The sequence below is a fragment of the Cotesia glomerata genome, linkage group LG6, assembly GCF_020080835.1.
Source record: "Cotesia glomerata isolate CgM1 linkage group LG6, MPM_Cglom_v2.3, whole genome shotgun sequence".
NCBI lineage: Eukaryota > Metazoa > Arthropoda > Insecta > Hymenoptera > Braconidae > Cotesia > Cotesia glomerata.
This window is the reverse complement of record NC_058163.1, coordinates 10,846,464-10,873,225: the sequence shown is the minus strand read 5'-3', so window position 1 is coordinate 10,873,225 and position 26,762 is coordinate 10,846,464. Positions and strand designations below refer to the sequence as shown.

Here is a 26,762-nt window from a genome sequence, read left to right as displayed (position 1 = left end):
TTAATCAAAAAATGTTAATTATTATTGTAAATCTGTGTGGTATACAACTTTAATATTTCACAGATTTCTTTTTACATAAAGGAGTTTCAAGAGTCAATGAAGTTTGCGGACAAGTGATCCTTTCTTGTTGTTTAACATCTGAATCTCGAGCGATTGTATTTGATCCTGATGTGTACAGTGAATTTCTTTGACGTGACATATGTGGCAAAGGTTTAATCAAGGCTTGAAGTTCAGAAAGAGGATCGGATGAGCTCTCGATTTGCGTGGGGTAGATAGGAATTTTATTTGACATTAGTGGAGATGAAGTATAGCTGTTCGTATGAGGAATACGAAGAGACAGAGTTCCCGAGGATGATGAGTTCTGGCAATGGAGAATTACTTCAATTAAAATGCAATTGTTGATGTTTTTAAAATAAAGAATATACTTACGGGTAATTTATTGCAATTTGGAGACAAAAGAAAATTCGGTGGTTGCAGAGGATAACGTGAGGATGTACTGAAAGGTGTCCTCTGAGTTTGATATGGACTAATATTGTGCAACCTCTCAAGAAGTTGAGCTTGGAAGTGTATTTGATCATTGGAAATATTAGACTGGTCTACCCTCTTGGTGAAATACATTTCAGGTGTGTAAGTGCATGTAAAAGACGGCGCTTCTAAATCCCAGGGTGAATTATACACCGGTGTCCATTGTGACTGCTTCGAAGAAAGGTGTATTGTTACGGAGTATTAGACTACACCGCGAAGACAAAGAACGTTAGTATGACACAACGATTCTTCTGCAATTGCGAGATATAAAATGCTAGAGCGATTACTGCTGATGCTCATTATCATAAGCATATTGCTATTGCGATATCACGTAGCGTTTATTGAGGTTAAATCCAAAAAACCTGTGTGAAGATGTCCAGTATTTATTGAGGAGTCATCGTGGTAATATTACGGAAATATTAAGCTAGACGCAAAGGAATTTATTATTTTCAAAAGCGCCATTCAATATAGCATCAAGTAGTCGCAGCACTCTAATTTTCATGTCGCTCTTATTATATTATGTGTTACTTAAGCAATTGTCATTTATATACATATTTGTGAAGCAATCTTTCTTTTGATGATAAAGTATATATATATATATATATATATATATATATATATATATATATATATATATATATATATATATATATATATATATATATATATATATATATAAAGTATTCTCTCTTTTCAATTCGACGATTTCACACCCTTATCAACAGTTTTTTTTTGGTTTTTGAAAAATCGATGACTTTTTTTCGGTGGTGTTAAAAAATTAAAAAAAAATTTATGCAAGCATTTTAAGTTAAGTTTTATAAAATATGGAAATTTAGTGAGATGAAAAGAGCTGATGCTAAAATTTGTCAATTTCGTGTGAATCCTTCATATGCATTTATATACTATTCTAAAAAAATTAAGGGAGTAGAATATTTAAGACGATATTTTTCAAGATTTATAAAGAACAGTTTTAAGTTGAATGTTTCTGGATTTTAGAGCTTTAAGCTAAAAATTTTCATAAAAAAAGTGAAAAATAAAAAAAAGTATTTCTGAAGACGAATGAATATGCTAACTGATTGTGCGAAAATTATGTTAAGACCAGAGACCATAAAGCTTCAAGATCTTTTGTTTAATAACCGTCTGATTATTTACTGGAAACAGCTCGTAAAAAATTCTATTCTCTTATTTTGTAGCGCATACATATATATGAATCATTATAACAGAATTAGCTTCTGCTTTTGAATCCGACCTTTTTTGATTTGGTTGAATTTTTTTTTACCTTACAAAAAATATTTTACAAAATTTTTTCAATTTTTTTTACCCGCATCCAAAAGAATAAGAGTTTCTTAAAATAAAGATTTTTTTTCTTTTTAAATACTTGAAATTTTTTCATTAATTTTTAAGATAAAAAAAACTTCCAAAAAGTTGAAGTAAGTCAAGATCAACTGTATTAACAACAGAATATGAATGATTAAAAATTAAAGTTTCAGCCAAATAGAGAAGGGCTGGGTTCAAAAGTGGTCGACTTAGTATAAAATGTCTTATATACATGTATATTTTTTGTATTTAAATGTTCAAGTGTATATAATTTAACGTATTTATAATTACGTTGTAAATAAATTTCACATTTTTATTAAAAAATTAAAAAAAACATAAGCTAAGGAAAGCAGCTACAATTATTTAAAAATAAAAAATAGTACAAAAAATAATAAAATGCATCAACATAGCTCGTTGATATTAATTACGGCGTCATTCGGTAGCACGTTACCTGACCAAGATTTGGCAAGTCAGGAGTGGTAGGACTCGGTGAAGTCATTTGATTGTTCGTTGCACCTGTATTTTGCGACTGTGCCACGGCAGTACTGTGAGTTCCTAATGTACGGTCGTGTTCCCTTAAATGATTAACTAATGCTCCAATATGCTCCAACAGCTCTTTATTCTGAATAAGAAGCTGATGAGTTCGTGTCTAAAAAAAAAATTCAAAGTTAAAATTTTTAATTGATTTCATTAGACTTGTTAATTAAAATTTTAATAATGATATACTTGAGCTTCGACTCGTGCTGTTGTTTCAGCTGCTAATTGATCCTGTAACAACCGTGCATGCGCCACAGCAGCTCGCGTTTGTTGACTTTGCTGATCAAGACGTTCTTGGAGAAGTTGTATTTCATGTTTGAGAGAAGTCAATTCATTACTACTTGATATTAATAAATCTCCACAATCAGAAGCTACTGTTCCCTGCGAGATAAAAAAAATTATTATACAATGTCTAGACGGCCAAATGAAAAAACCTCCAAGAACCTAGACAATACTATTCTCTTCTATAATGATTAGAGAAGCGTAAAGATACTGACGATTTTTTTTTTCGAGTTGCCTGTAAAAATGCGTTAAATTATGTTTTACGAGCCCTCTCGATCTTAAGCAATGAAAAATATTTAAATTTCACTTAAAAGTTCTGTTCATTTTCAGAATCATTAAAAATTTAATTTTTGTTATTCGTAATCTTTTTTCTCATTATCCTTTTTCTAAATTCAAAATTATAGAAATTGTAAAAATTTCAAATTGATATTTTGATTTTGAGATGTTGCTCAAATTTTTTTTAACTTTCAGAGTGACCAAAATTTAAGATCTCTTTAAATTTATTGCAATAACCAATAAAAATTTCAAAAGAATGAAAAAAAATTGCATAGTAGTCAATTTGGTGTGGGATGCTGGATAAAATAATTGTCAATTAAAATTTATTGTTAATAATTGTCTTTTTGTCTTTAGTGTACGTCTCAAGCTCTGTTTTTATTTTTTAGCATAGTAACTTGAATTCAATAAAAATATCAAATTTAAATTTTCAGAATACATATTATTTCTAGTTAGAAATTTATAAAATGTTAAAATGATAAAAAAAGGATTAAAAATATTACATTCAATTTTTGATATTTTTAAAATCTCTAGTGATTCCTAAAAATTCTCTAATCCAGCTGAAAGATAATATAGTAAAATATTTTTGTTGATCACTTAAAAAAAAGTAGCTGATTTATTATGCCACCTTATTAGTGATTTATACACTGTTAAAAAAAATTAGGAAAACGGTTGACCCTGAAGGCCATCCCTGCAACTTCCCGCTAATTCCATACCTGCACGGAAAAAAAAATTTCGTTCTAGTAACGTAACTGTAGAGTTACCACAACTATACACAGTTTACTGTTCGTTGTACAGTAACAAAATGTTATTTAGTTCTGATAACTCAATGTTGTTGAGCTCTCCGAGCTCTACGGGATTGTTCTCAGAGCCAAACGGTATAGTTGAGAGCGCTCTACGTTGCGCAGTAGTAGAGTGCGTTGACATATTTCATAACCTTCTAAAATGCCAAACATAATTATTTTGTTACTAATCTATATTATTAAAAATATATGAGGACAATTAAGTTCCTAATTTATTTATTTAAGGAAATAGGTTTTTTTTTTGTCAAATTGAATTTTGTTAGAACAGTTTTGTATTTATGGTTTTTCAAGGTTCATTTGCAGTGACTGTTAATTAAATTTATTAGTTGAATTTATTGTGATAAGTAATAAGTTATCGGAATACATTCAAAAGACCCCATTTAACACAAAATAAAATTTGTTTTCGTTTATTTATCTTTTCTTGTGCATATACGGTAGTGATTTTATGTCCAATATTTATTAATATAATCAAGAAAATAAGATAATTTTGTGACGACCATATTTTTATCTTACAAATAATTTTTATTTGTAATATAAGTTCTATTATTATTTTATTTTTATTATAATACTATTCTTATTTGTCATATACAATTATTGTTGGAAATATAAATTCGTTCTGTCGCATTTATTTATTAAATTATCAATGCTAAATCGTAAAAAAAATTATTAATCAGACTGCCAAAAATTTGTTATAGTCTCAGAACGATCCTGTAGAGTTGTGAGGGGTAAATAACGTTTAGCTCTCAGAGCTCAACGATGTAGAGTTGCAGGAGCCAAACGGTATTGTTACTATAAGAATACGTTAAATTACTGGAACTTTTTACAACTAACTAACTACTATAGAGTTCCTATAGCAAAATTTTTTTCTCCGTGTGGGCGCTTAAAATTGCATTTACGACGTTTTTGAGCTCTTCGAGCTCAAAAATACAATTTATATGTTGTTTTAAGCTCTTCAAGCTCAAAAAGATAACTTTTCTATGCTTTTGAGCTTTTCAAGCTCAAAAATTTGATAGAAAGTTGATAAAACACTATTTTTTGAGTTTTCAAACCGCAATAAGTTGATCTATAAAGCCGTTCGAAAGTTATTAAAAAAAAAACCACTTTTGAAAAAATTTTTTTTTTTAGTTTTTTTTTTGGATTTTTCGAAATCTATCGGTTCGAATCGATCCAAATTGTATCCAAAATCTAAGTTTGGACAAGCCCTTTCGAATGGCGCCAACCGCGATCGAATCGGTGGAGCCATTCAATAGTTATGAGAGGTTTACATACTTACACACACACACACACACACACACACACACACACACACACACACACACACACACACACACACACACACACACACACACACACACACACACGAACACACACACACACACACACACGAACACACACACACACACACACGGAGGGTAGCGTTGTTCGCGTCCGTAGGTTCTGCTTTTACACCCTACACGTGCTCTCCGGGTAGTGCCAAATGAACAACACCAAACAACGATATGGAAATGTCAGAAGATTTTCAAACATCGTTTACAGTACAGAGGATGGATACCTCAGTGCCGGCGAGGGAAGGAGTGCAAACGGGCCTAAACTCGTCGTTATCAAGCGACCGTTTGAACAGTGGAGTAGACCCCATGGCTCTGCTGTCTAGCAATGCTAGCAAGGTTACAGGGAGTACGAAATCAGCCCAGATGGCAGAGAACGGACAGCTGAGCAACATTCCTTCAAAAAATAGAGCACCTTTTGCTCCTGCCACTAATCAAACCCACCGAGGAAGAATGAACTCTCTACCGACCGTCACCGGCCAACAGTCACCAATGGAGAGGCTCGGCAACAAGATTGATGAGTTAGCCGACTTCATAAAAGACAAAAAGAATCTCCACCATGAAATCAGAAAATTGGTTTCGTCTATTAGTACGGCATATAGGCTGGCCAACAAATCACCAACGAAGTCGGCGTCAACGACTCAAACATCTCCGAGTCTGAACAAAAAATCACAGCCACCTCTGACCACTCCTAAGAAATTACCACAGCAAGGAGATGGCAACAAGAAGAGGCCGCTGTCCACGTCCAGCCCTTCCTCAGATATTGACAAGCCAGCACAGAAAAAGACAGCCCGGGATGATACCTGGACCAAAGTGACTCGGCAAAACAAGAAAAAGAAAGAACAGGAGCCAGTGTCTCAAGCTGCTACAGCCCAAGACCAGCCAAACAGCGGTGGCTTCAAGAAACCAAGAAAGAAGAAGACAAGAACTAAAGCTGTCCTAGTCCAACCAGCTGAAGGGCGAACATACGCCGATCTCCTGAAGGAAATCAAGGCCAAGGTAAGCCCTGTCGAGACGGGCGTAGACATCAGGTCTATTAAAAAGACGAAACACGGAGGCGTTCTCCTTGAAATGGCTCGAAAGACCGAAGACAGCAAGGCATTCACCGATGCAGTAAGGGCAGCCACTGCAAACATCGGCACAGTCAAGACGCTAACATCAACAACAACGATCGAGATCCTCGACTTAGATGAAATCTCTACCGAGAGCGAAGTCCGTGAAGCACTCAAACGTGAATTCACTGACAACCTGGAGGTCAAACGGGTAAATTTGACAAAACCCACACCACGAGGTAATCGGGCAGCCTTCTGCGAACTAGACGAGCCCAGTGCGATTAAGGCCCTTGACAAGGCCCGTATACGGATCGGTTTGGTGAACTGTCGTATACGCCCAGTAGTAAAAGTAACACGTTGTTTTAAATGTCTTGGTTATGGACACCAAACACGTCAGTGTGCGGGACCAGACAGAAGCAGGTGCTGCTACAAATGTGGCGGAGAGAACCACAAGGCCGTAAACTGCACGAAGAAGTTAAAATGCTTCCTTTGTGCTTCGGACAAAGATGCCCAGGATAGTCTATGCCATATTTCTGGCACTGGAACGTGTAAGGCATTCCGCAAAGCACTTGCAGAAGCCACGAAAGGTCAGAAATGACACGCATACTACAAGGCAACCTGAATAGGTGCGCCTTGGCGCAAAACCTGCTTCGCCAGCGTGTTTTCGAAGATAAAATTGACGTCTGCTTTATCTGCGAGCAATATCTAAACATCGAAGGTAAAACATGGTTCGCAGACGAAACGGGCACGGCAGCAATTTGGATTATGAACACAAAGAACGTTACCGTCAACAACAGCGGAGGTGGAGCAGGTTTTGTCTGGATTCAAACCCCCACAACCCACTTCATGAGCGTCTATCTCTCACCTAACGAAGGGATTAGTGTGTTCCGACAGAAACTCGCAAATATAGAAGATGCGGTCACTAAGTTCGACAGCGAAGTTATCGTAGCCGGAGACTTCAACGCTAAATCGGCTGAGTGGGGCGCTGCTTTCTCCGACACCAGAGGAAACGAGGTCGCTGACGTCGTGGCTAGACTCGACCTCATAGTGCTGAACACCGGGAGCACCACGACCTTTAGAAGACCAGGGTACCAAGAATCCATCCTCGACATCTCATTGGTGACTCCAAGGACTGCCAACATGATTGAAGACTGGACAGTATCCGAAGAATACAGTGGCAGTGATCACCAGTTTGTGACATTCAGCGTTGGATTGGCATTTGCTCCGGTTTCACAACGCGACATTTCTAAGCGGAAGTGGAATGCCAAAAGGCTTGATCCAGAGGCATTGCAAGCTTCACTCGCACGAAGCTGGTCTATCCTCCAGAACAACACGACAACGGATACCTGCAGCGAGACGGAAAAGGCAGTGCTAAACACGATGAAGGAAATTACTGCCGCATGTGACGCCTCTATGCCACGGCTGAAAAACCAGAGCTTCCACAGGCCAGCGTACTGGTGGTCAGCAGACATAGCAGAACTTTGCAAAATATGCCATCAGCTACGTCGCCGAGCAACGAGAGCTACGAAACGCTCCCCAAGCCAGGACTTGTATTCAAAAGAGTACAAGCAGGCCAAAAAGACGCTAAACCGAGCCATTAAAGCAAGTAAAGCGAAACTGTGGAAAGAGATCTGCAACGATCTCGACAATGACTTCTGGGGTAAAGCCTACCAAATTGTCGCCAAACGACTTGGAAAGGCTTCACCAGAGGCGCCGAAGTCTCCTGCCTTGATGAAGAGCATTGTAACGGAGCTTTTCCCCAAACACCCACCGCGGGAGAAGAAACACTACACTAAGAACAGCGAAGTAATACCCTTCACCACTAAGGAAGTCACTCAAAACAGGAAAGGCACCTGGACCTGATGGCATCCCGGCATCGGTGATCAAAACTGTAGCCCTGGAATACCCAGATATACTCCTGAATACCTACAACGCATGCTTGGCAACTGGCACGTTTCCCGTGGTCTGGAAACGGCAGAGATTGGTTCTCTTAGACAAAGGTAAGGGAACCCCCATAACACCTTCGTCGTTTAGACCACTCTGTATGCTGGACATTGCTGGAAAACTGCTCGAGAAGCTCATACAAGGGAGACTTCGCAACGACATAGACCGTGCTGGAGGTTTTGCCGCAAACCAACACGGCTTCCGGAAAGGACGTTCAACAGTCGGCGCGATCCAGAAATTCGTAGCGACAGTGAGAGAAGCATGGACTGGTAGCCTCAAAGCCCGCAAGGTGTGTCTTGTCCTCACGCTAGACATTAGAAATACCTCTAACAGCGCAAATTGGAGAGATATTTTGGACGCCCTGGAGCACAGATTTGACGTGGAGCCGGAGAATCTGGCACTAGTCGACAACTACCTTGACGAGAGAAAGCTGATAGCAGAAACCACGGAAGGTCCACAAAAACACGTCATAACGGCTGGCGTGCCGCAAGGCTCAATAATGGGGCCCGATCTATGGAACGCGGACTACGACGAGCTTCTGGAAATCCCGTTGCCAAAGCAAGTGGAGCTAACGGGCTTTGCAGACGACATCGCGGCCACGATAATAGTAGACAGCGTAGAGGAGGCCGAACTACTCGTTCGGGAAACCATTGATGCTGTCGAGACTTGGCTCGATAAACACCACCTGAAACTCGCAAAACACAAAACCGAGATGGTCGTTCTGACTCGCCAAAAATGGTTCCCAAAACCATTTGCTGTGGACATGGGAGAAATAACGCTAACGTCAACAAGAGCCCTACGCTATCTGGGGGTAATGATAGACGAGAAACTATCTTTTCGCGAACACCTCGATAGCGCATGCCAGAAAGCCAGCAAGACGGTGTCTAGCCTAGCAAGAATTATGACGAATACTATGGGACCAAGAACCAAAAAGAGGAGAGTCCTTCTGGAAGCAGTCCATTCGGTACTGCTTTATGGAGCGGAAATATGGGCAGATATATTAAAGCAGAAAACCTATCGGCGGAAAATGGCAGCAGTGCAGCGGCGAGGTGCTCTCAGAGTTGCCTGCGCCTACCGCACGGTTTCCGAAGCGGCTGTATTGGTCATTGCAGGAGCTGCGCCCATCGACCTATTAGCGTTCGAGAGAGCAAGACTCTACGACGCTAAAATCGGTGGCGAAAACATGAAGGAGGCAAGAACGAGGATAAAAACGGAAACGCAGCAAGAATGGCAGGACCGATGGACGTCGGGAGAGACAGGCAGATGGACAGCGCGACTGATCCCAAACATCAAGGTCTGGCTTTCTCGGAAGCACGGGGACACGGATTTCTTTCTGACCCAGCTACTGACGGGACATGGGCAGTTCAATGCCTATCTATTCAAGATGGGTTTGCACAGCACACCAACGTGCAAATACTGTCCAGACAAAATTGACAACGCCGAGCACACGTTTTTCGAGTGTGATCGATGGAAGGACGATAGAATCTGCACCGAAGAAACAATGGGCACCGCGCTCTCCCCTGAGAGCTTGGTAACCTGCATGATCAAAAAAGAAGAAAACTGGACAGCTGTAGTAGCCTACGCGCAGCGTCTCTTGAAAAAAAAAATCGCAGAAAGGGATTAGAAACCAGTAATAACAAGAAGTAGGTGTCGTGAGGCACAACATGGACTAGATTGAAGTAATGCTAACGCGGTCCTGATCCAGTCTTCCCTGTAACATCTATAGGGAAACGAGAGAGGAGGATGTTTAGTCGGTATTGTTGCAAAATAATATTGTCTTCTGAGTCCGACATACCCAGGCACCAACACCTAGTCCTGGCAACAACACCAAGTCCTGGCATACGTAAACGTATTTTACCTCCTCTATAAAAAAAAAAAAAAATACACACACACACACACACACACACTTGGGGCAGAGGAGAAACTGCTATCAGGCGCGTCTCCATGTAGCGGATGGGAGAACGCTCGCTGTACCTGGTACAGAGGGTAGGAGCCAAATAAAATACGTTCCCGTGGACAAAACTCCCCTTTAATGGGTTGGTCACACTAACTGACCTAACAAGACGATCGTTCCCTGATGTGACCCACTGGGAGTGACCGGAACCTCGTGTCGTAGTTTCCGACGATGCAGGCCACGGCTGATGTGAGCTTGCTCTGCCGAGGTGTAAGTTGCAGCAGTGGATCAGGAGCCAGCCACTTCGGGCCTTGATCAGGAAGTACGCAGTAAGTGTTAGAGATCGGAATCTTCACCGCTCCGAGCGAGTCTAGTCCGTCAGTGTATTCCGGGACTGGCTAAGTGTTGGCTAGGCCTCAGGGAACTGGGGTAGGAGTACTATCTCCGAGGGTACACCCGTTCCTAGTTATGACAACCCGCTCCACTCCGTACGATGCGCTGGTGAATTTAAAAGTATGAGTAAAATTCAGGAAAACAACGATAGTGAAAACGGGCCTCATGCCCAAGAAGCAGCGATTGAAGCAAGCGCTGAAATGAAGCGGTCGCAAGCGTTGGAACGCCTTGAAAAGCTGACCAGTGAGCTAAATGACTTCATCCAATCTAAGGTCAATATCCACAAGGAGATTAAGACCAAGACGACCAGCGTAGCCAATGCTCTCCAGAGATTCAAGAAACTTGATGAAGAATGGCGTTTAACAGTACGACGCACTTCTCGCACTACTCCGGAGAGAAGCATTCAAGCAACTGTCGTGAATGAAGAAGCAATGGACACTGGAGCTGAAGGTGACGGTGAATCAGTCGCGGAAGACAGAAGCAGAACTAGCAGCAAGTCAACTAAGAGAAAATATCGGTCTTCTCCCGACCCAACGATCTGCCAAGTTGTGAAGAAAAAGGACCTAAAACGAAGCCCTCCGAAATACACGGCAGTGCAGAACGCCGGAAAAAAAGAGGTGACTGAATGGCAGAAGGTCCAATCCAAGAAGGAAAAGAAGGAGCAAGCGAGAGAGCGGTTACCAAAACAACCGGTGAACAAATCTCGGCCAGAGCCTAAGCGGAAAAAACCGCGCAAATGGATCAGACCTGACGCGCTAATCATCCGCCCAGCTGATAAGGCCAAGTATGCCGAGATACTACGTCGTATCAAACAAGACGTCCCAGAAGACCAGGTCCGCAATACGGTCGAAAAAATCCACAGGACCAATGCCGGAGACATGCTGATTACGCTATCGAGGGAGAGCACCGACAAAGGCCAAGCCTTACAGAAAACTATTGCGGGCATCCTTCAAGCAGAAGCCAAAGTGATCTGTAAAGGGCCACAGGAGACCATCGAGATCCGAGACATCGACGACACGACGACGAAGGAAGACATCCAGGTTGCCTTGAAAACAGAAGTCGGAGAAGCCTGTGAAATACCGCTAGAGGCAATAAAGATCCGTAAGGCCTTTAGAAGTACGCAGATGGCAACAGTCACACTACCAGCGACCACAGCGCGAAAATTACTGGACGGAAACGGCAAGATCCGAATTGGTTGGGTTAACTGTCGAATAAGAGCGACGACGAGACCAATCCAATGTTTTAAATGTTGGCACTTCGGGCACTTTGGATCACAGTGCAAAAATGAAATAAACAGGTCTAATCACTGCATCAAATGCGGTCAAGAAGGACACAAGATCGCTGAATGTAAAAATCCAGCTAAATGTGCAATTTGCGCGGAAAATCCAGAAGCAAAAGACCTCGCCCACTATGCCGGCACTAATAGGTGTCCGATATTCCAGGAGGCGCTTCAGAAGATAACAAACAAAAGAACATGAAGATATTGCAGCTCAACCTCAACCACTGTGAGGCCGCGCATGACCTGCTTGTTCAGACCACGCGCGAACTAGAGCTAGATTTAGTGCTAATGGCAGAACCATATAAACACCTTAGTACCCAACCATGGGAAACGGACAGCACCCTCAAAGCTGTCATCTGGTCCTGTGGCAAACTTCCTTTTCAGAGTGTCGTCAATAATAGAGAGGCTGGTTTTGTAGCTGCGTGTGTAGATGGGATCCGTTTCTACAGCTGTTATGCGCCGCCTAGTTTCTCTATGGAACAATTTTTAGAGTTTCTTGATCGATTAGTCGAAGATGCAAGCCAATATTTTCCCGTGGCAATAGCTGGAGACTTCAACTCTTGGGCGGTGGACTGGGGCAGCAAGCTCACTAATCCACGTGGAAAAGCACTACTGGAAGCAATGGCTACACTGGACGTAGTCCTCCTCAATACCGGCGATGCACCAACATACACCAAAGGAGAGGCAAGTTCAATTGTCGACCAAACGTTCGTCAGCAGTAGTCTATTGAAAGGGAGCTATTCCTGGGTGGTTATGAACACCTACACTGCCAGCGACCACAGTGCAATACTTTGGGAAGTATCGACTGGCCAGAATCCACGAAGAGCAACCAGACAGACCAACGCAGTTGGATGGAAAGTTAAATCTTTTGACCCAGATGTCTTTGTCGTGGCGTTAGACAACGACCCGATCACCACTTGCAGTGCTGAACAGAAGACGAAGGAACTAATGAGAAGAGTCTCCCAGGCCTGCGACGCCACTATGCCTCGAAAACAGGACATGAATCAACGACCGGCGGTCCACTGGTGGAACGACACCATCAGTACCCTTCGTAAAGAGTGTCTTAGAAGAAGAAGATTATCCCAGCGGGGCTATCGACGACCTAACTCTGCAGTGTTATTAACAGATTACAAAAAGGCCCGTCGAGAATTGAATAAAGCCATCAAAGAGAGTAAAAGACGCTGCTGAAGGAGCTCGTAGAAGAGGTAGAGAAAGATCCATGGGGTAGGCCGTACAAGGTGGTCATGACCCACCTAAAATGCCAGCCAATGCCGTCACCCACATGCCCGCAGCTCCTAGAGAGAATTGTTTCCACGCTGTTCCTGAGGCAACGTAAGTTCGCCTATTCATCACCGCAGCTCAACCACGAAGACATTCCACCTGTCACAGAGGAGGAACTTATGGAGACATGTAAACGTGTAGGGAATAATAAGGCGCCTGGATTGGATGGAATCCCGAACATTGCATTAAAAACAGCTATTAAAGCAGCGCCAGCATTATTCTTAGAGACCTACGATTCGTGCATCAAAGAAGGGATCTTTCCTGGAAGATGGAAACAGCAAAGATTAGTACTACTTCCAAAGGGAAAAAAGCCACCGGATGAGCGATCATCTTACCGCCCACTCTGTATGTTAGATACGGCGGGCAAGATACTAGAGCGTATAATTCATCAAAGGATAGAAGCTGTTGTTGATCCACTCTTATCAGACAACCAGTATGGATTCCGGAAAGGACGAGCAACCCTTGATGTAATCAACCTGGTCGTCAATACAGCCAAGGAGGCAATCGCCGGGAAGAGATGGAAAGGTGGTACGAAAAAGTATTGTTTGGTAGCTGCTTTGGACATCAAGAATGCTTTTAACTCCGCCAACTGGGACTGCATTATGCGAGCTCTCGAAGACAAAAAAGTAGCAGAATACCTGCTTCGAATGGTAGCAAGCTACTTTTCGAATAGGGTCCTGAAGTATGACACGAAAAACGGTCCGAAGGAGTACGATATCACTGGAGGAGTACCACAAGGCTCAGTTCTTGGACCACTCCTGTGGAACATCATGTACGATGGACTCCTGAGAATCGCGTTGCCATCAGAGGTCAAGTTAGTTGCATATGCCGATGATGTAGCTGTAGTGATAGTCGCGAAACATCTGGAAGAGATAAATCTGGCCTTTGACATTATATTCGGCCGCATCAACCTATGGATGAATATGATGAATTTGGAGCTGGCCAAGCATAAAACTGAAGCAGTGCTTATCACTAGCAGGAAAGCAGTAGAAACAATCAAATTAGAAATCGGAGAACATGAAATTACATCACAACCATTCATCCGATACCTGGGAGTGATGCTCGATGCCCGACTGAACTTTAAACAACAAGTCGAACATGTGAGTACTAAAGCATCAGCAGTGGTAGCTAGTCTATCACGACTAATGCCGAACGTCGGAGGTCCAAAGCAGAGCAGAAGACTATTATTATCATCTGTGGTCACATCAGTGCTCACCCACGGAATATCCATTTGGGCTAACGCACTAGAGGTGCAAGATTCATGGAGAAAAGCTGGACCAATATATCGTATGAGTGCCCTACGAGTAACTAGTGCCTTCCGAATAATATCTGAGGAAGCAGTGTGCGTCATTTCTGGAACTCTGCCCCTCAGAGTCCTAGCTGAAGAAAGACGAAACCTATACCAACGGAAAAGGTCAACCACACTTAGCCACGAAGAACTCAGAACAGAAGAACGATATCGCAGCATCGTACGATGGCAATTGCAGTGGGATGCCGCAGGAAAAGGTAGATGGACTTATCGTCTTATAACAAAGATCGACGTTTGGATGAACCGGAGCCACGGTCAAGTCAACTATTACCTGACGCAGTTGTTGTCAGGACATGGGTGCTTCCGAGAGTATCTACACCGCTTCAAGCACGGCAACTCTCCGGAGTGCCCGTCCTGCCCAGGAGTTGCTGAAGATGCAGAGCACGTTTTCTTTGTGTGCTCACGTTTTGACCCTCAGCGAGATGAGTTAGAGAATTGTTTGAACAAGAAAGTCCAACCAGAGACGTTAGTAGAAGCAATGTTGTCGAGTGAAGCTGCCTGGAACGCCACAAGCACTTTCGCCACAGAAGTTCTTACCGAACTGCGTTCCATTGAGAGAAAAAGATCCAAAGTCAGAATTTAGAAGGAAGGTAGAAACAACACCTTAGCCACAAGAAGGAAGAGCGGCAGCTAATTCCTCCCCCTGCGATGTAATGCCTACACGGCGGTTTCCATAGGGGATAAGAGGATAGAAGAAAAGAGGTTTAGGGTTTAGTGAGTATGGGCGCTAGTGTCGAGTATTTGCATGACACTGCGTCGAGTCTCACATATCCAGGCGAAACATCTATGCCTGGAATCCGTAAAAGGATTCCCCCCTCCTGGAAAAAAAAAAAAAAAAAAAACACACACACACACACATACAGACAGACATAGTGACACCCTCACGGGGATAGTCAGGGAAGCTTCCTGTGACCCTCAAACGTCGAGATCTGATGAAAACTCGATTTTTGTAAAACGGGGTAAAACCAATAACTTCCCGATTTTTGAAAATCTGAGATTTTCTTAGCGGGAAGTTAAAAAAAAAATGGTAATTTTTTACAAAAATGTTTTTTTTATTTTATTGATTATTATTATAGAGTATTTAATCATGCCTAAAATTATTTTAACAGAAAAAAAAAAACGGTTTTATCTATCTATACTAATATTATAAAGAGGAAAGATTTGATTGTTTGTTTGCATTGAATAGGCTCCGAAACTACTGAATTGATTTGAAAAATTCTTTCACTATTGGGAAGCCACACTATCCCCGGGTGACATAAGCTATATTACATTATCATTAATTTTGAAATTTTTGTTAAATACCCGTGCGAAGCTGAGGCGAACTGCTAGTGTAAATAAGATTGTTTATAATAAAAAAAATATAGTAAATGAAATTAGAATGTTTGTGAATTTCGAAAACCTTTCATTGAAAATTAATCAATGGTTCAGTAAAATTACGAAGTACCATGTAATTTCCTAATCAAAGTTGTAAAATTACAAAAAATATTTGTAAATTTTTAATCACTTTGTAGTGATTTGAGTTTCAATATTTTTTTATAAAAATTTAAAACAATATGATTTAATAAGTTTATCTTACTTGAATTCAACTTGTTTTACAAAACGTAAATGGTAATAATACCAGTGTACGCTTTGAAATTTAACATATTTTTGTTGAGTAATTTGTAAAAATTTTTCTAATTTTCTGAAATATTGTATTGTAAAATATTTGTGACATAATGTTCTTAAAAATATCATCCAAATTTCTAATATTACCCATTTTTTTCTAAGTTTAACTATGACGAATTTCTTCTACAAAATAGAGATGGTATTAATAGCTTATCAGGTTTTCAATTTTAACGTACAGTCGACTGTGAGCCGTCAAGGTGTACAGACCTAAGCCGGAATTACGAGTCACACTATACCAAGTGCTAACAGCGCGTACTTTCAACTATCCCTATAACGTTAAATTGTTTTACAGTGTAAAGTAGTAAATTAAACTTAGTGATTGTGGTCCTTTGAGGACGCCAACGAAACAATGGCCCAAAGAAACAACCCAGGTTCCTCCTACGTCAACGTAACCAAAAGCCAACAGTTTCCTACAAAAGAACAAGCAATTGTAATCGACGTCACCCCAGAAGCACAAATAGAAGATTATGTCGTTAGCCTCGCAGCCCTTGTTAAACCCGAATCAATCAAATTCGTTTCCCGCATCTCGAACAACAGAGTCTGCATCTACTTAGCCAACAAACAGATCGTCCAGGACCTTGTAAAAAATCATCCGAAAATTAAGGTAAACAATAACATAGTACATATCAGACCACTGATCACCAAAAATATTAGAGTGGTTCTATCAAACGTTTGCCCGATAATCCCGCATGACGTAATTGAACAAGAATTCACTAAATTAGGCATTAAACTTTCATCAGAGATTACATTTCTAAAAGTAGAAATGCAAAATCCAGCATTCAAACATATCCTAAGTTTTAGAAGACAGGTCTACATCACACCGCAAGATAAAGAAAAACTCCCAGAAACTATCAAAATAATATTCGAGGAAACAACCTACTTCATCTACCTGTCTACAGACTCAATTTCTTGTTTCATATGCAAAAAAGAAGGACACTTGGCCAAAAATTGTCCCACCGAAAATCCCACTACACATTAGGAAAATGAACCAACCCAAACACAGGCTCAAGAAACGGAAGAAATTAAAAAAGACTCAAAAATAGACTCAATGACAAAAACAACTGAGTCTAACAATCCCCCACTAAGTCAAACACAAAACCCTATAGATAAGCTAAACACCCAAACGACCTCACAAGAATTTCAAATTCCAATCACCCCACTACTAACAGGAATGAAAAGACCACGCGCCCCTCCCAGCAAGACATCTAACTACACTTCCCCACAAAGACTTAAATTACCCAGAGGTGACGACAGCTCTACTGATTATGACTCATCAGATAATGACATATCGGAAAAATCACAAAATAAAACTAAAACAAAAAAAATAAAAATACAAGATAAGATTTTGGCTGAAGACTGGGTCAATATTACCCGAATCATCGCCCAAAAAAATGATTACCCACTGACTGCCTTACAACTAAAAGATTTCTACACGAAATCGCACTGCAATAAGTACCCAATTGAACTAGCACTACAGTACACCACAGATCTAATAGGCCTAAAAAAAATGATGAATGATGTGTACCCTTATCTAAGCTCTAGCCTGAAAAATAGAACAACCAGAATAATCAACATCTTCGAAGAACACTTAGTAGCTGAAGAACAAAACGAAGCTAGATCAATGGACACCGATCTCACCCAATAAGACAAAAAAAAAAAAAAAAAAAAATAATACAACCAAAACAAAAGTCTTAACCACTTATAAATTCAAATATGCTGATATTACAATGGAACTTAAACGGATACCACACTAGAAAAGAAAGACTAAAACTATTAATTACCAAGCTCAACCCTGATATTATCTGTCTTCAAGAAACAAATTTCAAAAATCAATATAGTGCTAATATAAAAGGATATACAGTCATAAACAAAAACAGATCAAACACACTCCACGCGAGTGGAGGTGTGGCAACATATGTAAAAAACAATATTCCTTCGCAACCCATTACCTTAGACTCTAACCTTGAAGTAGTAGCAACCAAGATAAGCTCACCGGATAAGCTCACAATTTGCAACCTATATTTACCAGGTAGCACACAAATTAGCAAAGATGATTTGACAAAAATAACAGACCAACTTTCAACTCCTTATATCATACTTGGAGACCTAAATGGACATAATGTACTCTGGCACTCTAAACTCACCAACTACAGGGGAAGAATAATCGAAGACTGGATTACAGATAATGACAACATGGTCCTACTCAACAATGGACAACCCACACGCTTCTCAACGGCCACTGGAAATCAAAGTATCATTGATTTAACATTTGCTTCCACTAACATTGCAACCAACATTGAATGGAATGTACTTGATGATCCTAACGACAGTGATCACTACCCAATCACCATCTTCCTACCAGAACAACAACCCGAATCGAACGAACCCCGCACCAGACGATGGATTCTAAATAAAGCAAATTGGAGCCTTTACCAAGAAACAATCAAGACCGGTATTTCAAAACTCGAAGCACCAGGTAAAAATTCTATCCCTCGCATCAACAATACCGTAGCGGAATTCAATAACCTAATCACCACCGCAGCAAACTTATCTATACCACAGACAAACAGCAAGCAACCTAAAAAACAGGTTCCATGGTGGAGCACAAATTGTGAAAACGTTGTTAAAGAATCAAAAAAAGCATACAGAAAATACAAAAAACACCCCACTGAAGAAAACAAAATAAATTACAAAAGATCGAGAGCGAACGCACGACGAACACTAAAAGAAAACCAAAAGAACTCATGGCAAAATTACGTATCAACAATAAATTCACAGACCCCAACATCGTTGGTGTGGAAAAAAAATTAAAGCAATGAAAACTACTCCACAATGCTCACCAATCTACCTAGAAAGACCTGATAGAACCTTCGCAAAAGACCCTAAAGAAATTGCTGACCACCTAGCAGAAACCTTCGCCAATAATTCGAGCGATCAAAACTATGACCAAACATTCCTGAATAATAAAAACAAAAGAAACGCTAAAACACATCAGAATCACAACCTTGACCCAATGAATAAACCGTTTACACTAAAAGAACTAAACTCAGTTCTCAGCAGTAGCGGAGACACTAGCCCAGGCCCTGACAACATCCCCAACGCCTTACTTAAACATCTACCAGCTGAAGGCAAAAGTTATCTACTAGAACTGTACAACCACATCTGGAATGAGCAAGTCTTCCCAGATATCTGGAGGCTATCGATAGTGGTCCCAATCCCAAAACCAAATAAAGACAGCTCCAAAGCTAATAATTACAGGCCAATATGTCTCACAAGTAACATGTGCAAGATCTTAGAAAAAATGGTAACAAAAAGAATAAAATGGAAAATGGAACAAGCAAACTGGATCGACCATCAACAGTTTGGATTCCGGAACTACAAATCCACAACAGACTACCTCGCAAGACTTGAAGCAGACGTCTGTGATGCATTTGTCAATAAAAATCACCTATTAGCAGTTTCACTGGACATCGAAAAGGCTTTTGAAATGGTAAGCAAAGAAAACGTTATCGAAATACTCGAAGAACTTGAGCTCAATGGCAACATAATCGCTTACATCAGTAATTTCCTCCACCAAAGAAAAATTATGGTCAGGTTCAAAAATACCCTATCAGATCCTGCAGAAACTGTTAATGGAGTACCAACTGGCTCAGTACTGAGTACTGTACTCTTCATAGTCTCAATTAACTCAATCCTAACGAGAATTATTCCTCCAGCAAAAGCATACTTGTATGCTGACGATCTCACCATCACTTGTCCCGGAAAGAACATCCAAGTAACCACACAATTGATGCAAATGATACTCGATAGAATTAACACATGGACGCAATCATCTGGATTCAAATTCTCAGCATCGAAATCCAAGTACATCATCTTCTCAAAAAAAAAAAATACATGAAAATTACGAACTCTGGATCAACAATCAACGAATAACCAAGACCGAAGAAATAAAGATACTAGGACTAGTCTGGGACAGCAAACTTACTTGGGCAGCTCACATCAAGAACCTTAAAGCCGAATGTCAACGTAGAACAAACATAATAAAAATACTAGCATCTAAACACTGGGGGTCGGCATCTCAAATCCTAATCAATACTTACAAGGCCCTCATCGAATCAAAGATTAATTATGGGGCGGAAATATACGGCTCTACACTGACTCTAAATCCAGCATTCAAGCGATCGAAGACCAATTCTCAACAAACCCTATCGTACATCAAATACAACAAATCATATACGGGCAGAATGCGACAAAGGTAATATTTGTCTGGATACCATCGCATCAAGGCATCACCGGAAACGAAAAAGCAGACACAGAAGCTAAAAACGAAACAAGAACAATTCAAGAAGACTCTATAGCACCAACGACTTGGATAGATTGCAAAAAATACATAAAGAAGGCTGTACAAAAACACTGGGAAAACCAATGGAACCTTATACCCAAAACAGACAACCAAACAACACTAAACTACGAAACCGATAATCAACCACACTTCAACAGAAATCGGAGAGAACAAACCATTATAACGAGAATTAAAATTGGACATACAAAACTCACACACTCACACCTAATGGAAAAATCAAATAAACCCATCTGCCCAAGCTGCAACACAACGAATAACATCAAACATATACTAATAGATTGCAATTTATATAACCACCAGAGAATGAAAAACCGACTTCCACTTAATATGCAAGAAATACTGAACACACAAAGCGGAAATCAACGACTCATCCTATTCCTGAAAGACACCAAATTGTATACTCAACTATAAATATCACATATAAATAATGTAACCAATCTAACTTAACATATTCAACCCATCTAGACCAATTGTAAGTCGAAAACATAAGATACTGTAAATTAACAAACCTATACTACTATTTAAGATAAATTAATTTGTATAACATAATAGTGTAGTCGCTCATGACCATTGATGTTTTAATAGCGACAATAAATAATTTAATAAAAAAAAAAAAAAAAAAAAAAAAAAATTTTAACGTAATATTACTGTATAATCGCAGAAATATGTTGTTAATAATATAATAAACTGATTTTTTAAGCATATCTACACAAAAATTAATAAATTTAGTAAATATTTTTAAACTTGTAAGATGACATCATAATATTACTATGAATAGATTAAATATTTGTGTCATAAACTGAATTTGGAATTTTATTCTACGCTTGTGTACTAAAATCTTAATAAAGTTATAATTTTTTTTAACAGTGGTACAAAAAAAAAGAACGTTCATGACTTGTATGATAAAATTTACTACCACGACATGAATTTTAGTTATTTAGTTATCTAAAATTTAGTAAAATTATTTTTCAGTGTAACAAAGAAATTAAACTATCAGGAATTGAAAATAAAATTTACCGATGGCGATTGTCTCATCGGCGATGCAGAAGATCCATGCGCTCTTACTCCACAAGGTGCAACATCAAGTGGATGATCTTGCACTAAATTTTCTCCATCACACATTAGTGACATATCTTTGTGTATACTTGGTGATGGTATTCGTGGTTGAATTATTGGAGACCGTTCATTCGTCATCTCATCATCATAATTATCATTATGAAGTGGATGATCGTCATCGTGTTCGAGTGTATGCTCTCGTTCTTTGTCAATATCTTGATCTCTTTGTTCCGACGTTGCATTCAGGCTTAATTTATGGCACACTTCAAAGGCTTGACCCACTGTCCTAACTACTCTCATGGCTTGACTCTAAACAAAAAAAATTGGTTTAATTTATTAAATTGCCAAAATAAAAGAGAAACAATATGATTCCTTTAAAGCTAAACAATCGAATAGTTTAAATGATACACTTTTCTTTCATCAAAGTTCATGATACACTCTTCTTACCTCAAGCTCTTCATAATTATCATCTTCGTCAAACGGTTTTTCATTCCAAAAAGTCTGTGACATTGCGTCATTTGGTGAATTCATTTGTGTGCTTTTTGTTTTGTTTGATGATTTTTTAATATTTAAAGATCCAAAAGATTCGGGTTCTTTAAATGATAATTTTTTTCGCGGTCTGGAACCACCAGGTGTGTCGGGTTCTGGTTTACCATGATCTGAACTTTCGTTTAAATTATTGCCTATACTTGCTGATAAATCTGGTGAAATTACGAGTTTGCCCACACTTCTAAGCATTTTCTATGTAACTTTAACTTGAGGAAAATTTTTTACTTAAACGAAAGCTCTATATACTTGATCAGTATTGAGTATGTTTATAAATAATGTCGACTATTTTTAGAGAACTAATATAATATTTAAATCGATTAGAAGTAATTTTACATTTATTCACTGATTAAATGATCGAACTTAACCAACTACAACTATAATTTTGAATTGAACAGAATGAAAAAGAAAAGGGAGTTGAAATTTATTCTTCGAATGAAATTTTTATTTTAATAGCTCAACAGATTTGGTTGAATAGTTTTACTTATAAACTCCAAACACGAGCACATAAATATAAATATCACATCTTATTTCTTACTTCCTACCGTCAGGCTGACGGTAAATAATTTTTGCGCTTGTCAGAGTTAGCGAACACAAGAACTTTTGAAAGAACATTTGAATAATCGAAACATACATAAAAGCCAAACTTATATTCAACAGATCGAAAGCGCTTTATTAATAAATGCCAGAAACTGTACAACTCCGTTCTTCTTTCTCTATTTCTTCAGAACAGAGAAGAGCATAAATATTCAGATAACCATTTGGGTATATATAAGCAACTTATATTGGCAGCGCCGTAAACCTTGTCCTACACGAAAATTGTTCGTCAACTGCAGCTTCTCATGTTAGACGTTTCATTTATTTATAGTTTTGTTATAACGCCAGCAATCGGAGATTACAAGTTTCATATATTTAATTTTTCTGATATGAAATTATCATACGATTTATTTCGCTAATTTTGTTTACAAATATTCATGTTTTGTATCTTGTACTCACAAAGTTGTTCAAAAAATATTTTTCCAAAGATTAATTTCTAGAATAATAAAATTTGATTGCTTTGAGCAAATAAAGTCTTACCTTTTTACTAGATTTAAAGACGTTGCACTTGAACGAGTTGCTATTACTATCTCGAGCTATGTAACTGAATATTTTTAGATCATGGCTGTCGTGGGAGACATAAAATATTCTGAAAAAAAAGTTGCGATTTAATAAACTAATGAAAAATTAATTACAGAACAGTTTTTCGAAAGTTTTTCATGAAGTTCATACTTTATTTCTTGAAATACCTGTATATTGGATAATGCATTTGAAATGCTTTGTTTTCATCAATCCATTGTTGTTTCTTCTAAAAAAAATACAATAGTCATTAATATGTAACCATTTATTAAAAATGTTATACTTATTTATTCAAAAATTTTGATTACTTTTTTTTTACCAAGCGTTACTTTGAGACCATCAACAGAAACTTCTAATGTAACTTTTTTCTTCTTTATTCCTTTTGCTTTGAATTCATACTAAAAAAAAAAAATGTGTATAGAGAATGAATATTTTACTTTTTTTAAAATTTTATTTGATGTTAGAAACATACTCGAATTCGTCGCATTGCTGCTACGATCTCTACTCGGCTGGTTGGCCTTGGTACTTCTATAGAACCGATAAACTATAAAATTACAATAAAAGGTTTAATATAAAGAAAAATTAGTCACAGCGTCAAAAAAGGAAATATCGATTGAAAACAAAGACTTTGTACTAAGTACGCTTTAACGATATTTAATTTCCATTGTATTCGACTATTCTCTTTGTTTTATAAAATTTTTATTGCTGAAATATTTGATTGATGATTCTGTGAGAATTAAATCATAAAAAAAAGAAAAGTCTAAAAACTTTGTAAAAATCGTAAAAAAGAGTAAAAGATAAAATTCAAAATAAAAACATATCACTTGACGTCACAACGTAATATAGTATGTACAGAAGCGAGATATACCAGATAATAGTATATGTACAAGCGAGATATACGAGATAATAGTAAAGAAATATTAAACAGAAATATCTCAGCATCATCGTCAACGACCTCATTGTTGAACTGAAATGTTTTTTTGAAGCGAATATTATAAGTTGTAATAAATTTCTTTTTTAGACTTTGATTGTCCATTAATATAATTGTAAATCATATTAAATTAAGGAACACAGCAATTGATAATTTTATTTATTTATTACAGAAGTTACGTTAAAAAGTATATAGCAAGACTTTTTTTTATAGATACTACATGATACTGAAATTAGAAGACACCTGACCATTTCGAAGGTTTTCTAATGCAACTACATAAAGAAACAATTTTTTGTTCAAGAATAAATTTTCGTGAATCAAGAAAATTCTTTCTTGTTCCAAAAAAACTTTGGTTTTCCTTACAATTTTTTTGGTTAAAGTAAAACTTTTTTTCTGTGAAAATTTTTAAAAGTTAAAAGTTTTTACTGAAAAATTAATGATCAACTATGAATGCGTTACTAAAATAAATATAAAATCAAAGAGCAATTAGAACAATAGTTGTTCAACAAAATACAATTAATAAACATTGTTCTTGAATAACTATTAATTTTTTATAAACCATTTTTTTTACGTCCCCTCAAAAATTATAATTTTTGAGATATGAGGTTCCGTAAGAAAACGCAACGATTTTTGCATTTCTTTTAACAAAGAAATTTGTATAAATGAAAGTTTTCTTAAAATTTATTTTATATACCTTGGCATGGAAAACAATACCACGATGAAAAGCTTCCTCGCTGTGCAAAGGAATCCTCGTGTCGTATTCATCATTTCGCACAAGATTGTACTGCTTTTTAGAGGGCATGCTTGGCCCTAAATTATTAAATTAATAATCGGTAAGGCAGCTAAAAAAAACCCTTTTTATTTTTTTATTCTAATCGAATTTAAACATTTTTTGTTAAAAGCTTAATGATTAAAAATTTTTTACAGGATAGTTTTGAAATGGAAAACATAGAAGGCAATTAAATCTAACACCAATTTTAGTTATTTTCTGTAAGAAAAGATTTATTCTGTCACAAGAATTTATAAGAATAAAAATATTGGGTATGAGTGAACAAAGATATTTACGTAAATATAAGAGGTAAAAATTTAAACAAAATATACACGACTATGGTTAAAACTTATTACATTTTAATTTTACAGACTAAAGGAGAAAATTTTAAATTTTAATGTATCGATTATAAAAAATAATAGTAATTATTCGGAAGTGGGGTCCATCATATTTTCGGAAATAAAATTTCAAAAAAATAGACTTAGATTTTTATGAAAATTAAATTATTATGAAAGAAATTAAGTTATCAAGTAAAAAAAATTTCACCTATAAAAATTTTTAAAAAATTATCAGATGTCTTCTGATTTTTATTTTATAATTATTCTATTTCACGGAAGATTTACGATACCAATCATTAAAATAGTCAATTGAATATTTTTTTAAAATTAGTTTTAAAGCTTTTAATGTCAATAAAAATTTTACGTCAAACTAAAATAGTAAATAAAATATACATAAATCTATTATTTTCTATGTGTACAGCTAAAATATTGTGGACTCTTCTATTTCCAAATAATTTCTTAATTATGATATTATGAGTCATATGATAAAATGATAAGTTAAATAAGATATTATGAGAAGAGTAGATATGTCGTTTTCAGTTGAAAAAGTTTAATTCAGTTTTTTTTCTTATATACCTACACATTCACAGTACTCCTCGACTGCTGAGAGTTAATATTTTTTTTTGTCTCCCTAATCTAAATAATAGAGAAATATAACTTATATTTTATCTGAATATAGAGATAATTTTTAAAAAATAAAAATTTATCTTAGTATTCATATGTTATTGGTTTATATTTTTTGTTATTACTTAAAACAAAACAAAGAAAGAAATGTTGAACCTTGAATGACAGTCACGGACAAGAAATCATGCTGGTTTCTCTCGTCATCACACACGCACTAACAACTGAGTATAGTTTCGCTCTTGTATTTTTCAATTTTCCGTACATTCTCTCTTATTCCCTTTTTCATTAGCTCGCGCACGCTGATTTCTTGCTCTTGCTTCTGACTGTCCTCCAGAGGGGAACGAACTTGTATAGTTTTCGAATCGACACAAGGAAAGAAAAAGATAATTTATAATTATAAAATTATATATTTAATTCAAATATTAAATTATCGATTTTTAGTTTCAGATTTTCGTAATTTTTTTTTTTTTAAATTTCAAATATTTTGAATTTACATTTTCAATAGTAATGTTTTCAGGTTTATTTAGTAGCTTTGAGATGTATCAAAAATAAATATTTGTTAAAACTCACTAAACACACATAAATAAATGTATTTTTACTAAAGTTTATAATGAATTCGAAGAATAATGATTATTTATAGTATTGATGAATATTTTATTTATAATTGTAACTTTAAAAGATGATAAAAGCGTTGCTGTTTGGTGAGAACGTGTGTATATAAAATATAATTAGATGAACACATGTAGTATATATACATGACATTCCTCGCTTATTGCGTTCGGGACTGCCGGTCGACTAGTTGAGCCACATCAAATTCTGTAAGTTGCTGAATCAAGTGTAAGATGGCAGTAGTATGAAAGTTTCTGAAAAGAATGAAATGTTTTTTCATTAATTTAGGAGTAAAGTATTGAAGATATTACAAAATTTTATAGTTTATCAAGCAAAAGAGGCTTCGATCAAAGGAAATATAGGAAATCAGTCTTAAATATTAAGTAAGCATGAAAAAAACACTTCAGTGAATTTTACCTCTCATCACTCAGTTTAGCGGAGTAAAGAAATAAAATACTGTGCGTACAGAGTAAACCTGAAGTTCTTTTTTCTGCGAAGTGATTCAGGAGTGAATGTGGATTTTAACCTGTA

General features: G+C 37.4%; 1 protein-coding gene across 13 annotated transcripts; it reads right to left on the bottom strand.

Moving 5' to 3' along the window:
• LOC123266791 (carboxyl-terminal PDZ ligand of neuronal nitric oxide synthase protein) lies at positions 1-26,084 on the bottom strand. Of its 13 annotated transcripts, none has more exons than XM_044731200.1 (12): positions 25,779-26,083; positions 25,575-25,634; positions 24,586-24,733; positions 23,433-23,504; positions 23,269-23,358; positions 23,131-23,189; positions 22,922-23,030; positions 21,260-21,607; positions 2,569-2,760; positions 2,294-2,491; positions 430-696; positions 1-361 (listed from the first exon to the last, which is right to left on the bottom strand). In XM_044731200.1, exons 3-12 carry the CDS (start codon positions 24,691-24,693, stop codon positions 50-52), a joined length of 1,755 nt encoding a protein of 584 aa, XP_044587135.1. In that variant the 5' UTR covers positions 24,694-24,733; positions 25,575-25,634; positions 25,779-26,083; the 3' UTR covers positions 1-49. The 13 variants fall into 13 exon arrangements, with proteins under 13 accessions (XP_044587135.1, XP_044587134.1, XP_044587131.1 ...); XM_044731199.1 differs by having other exon boundaries at positions 25,579-25,634; XM_044731196.1 differs by having other exon boundaries at positions 24,586-24,701; positions 25,579-25,634.
• Positions 26,085-26,762: the final 678 nt, after the last annotated feature.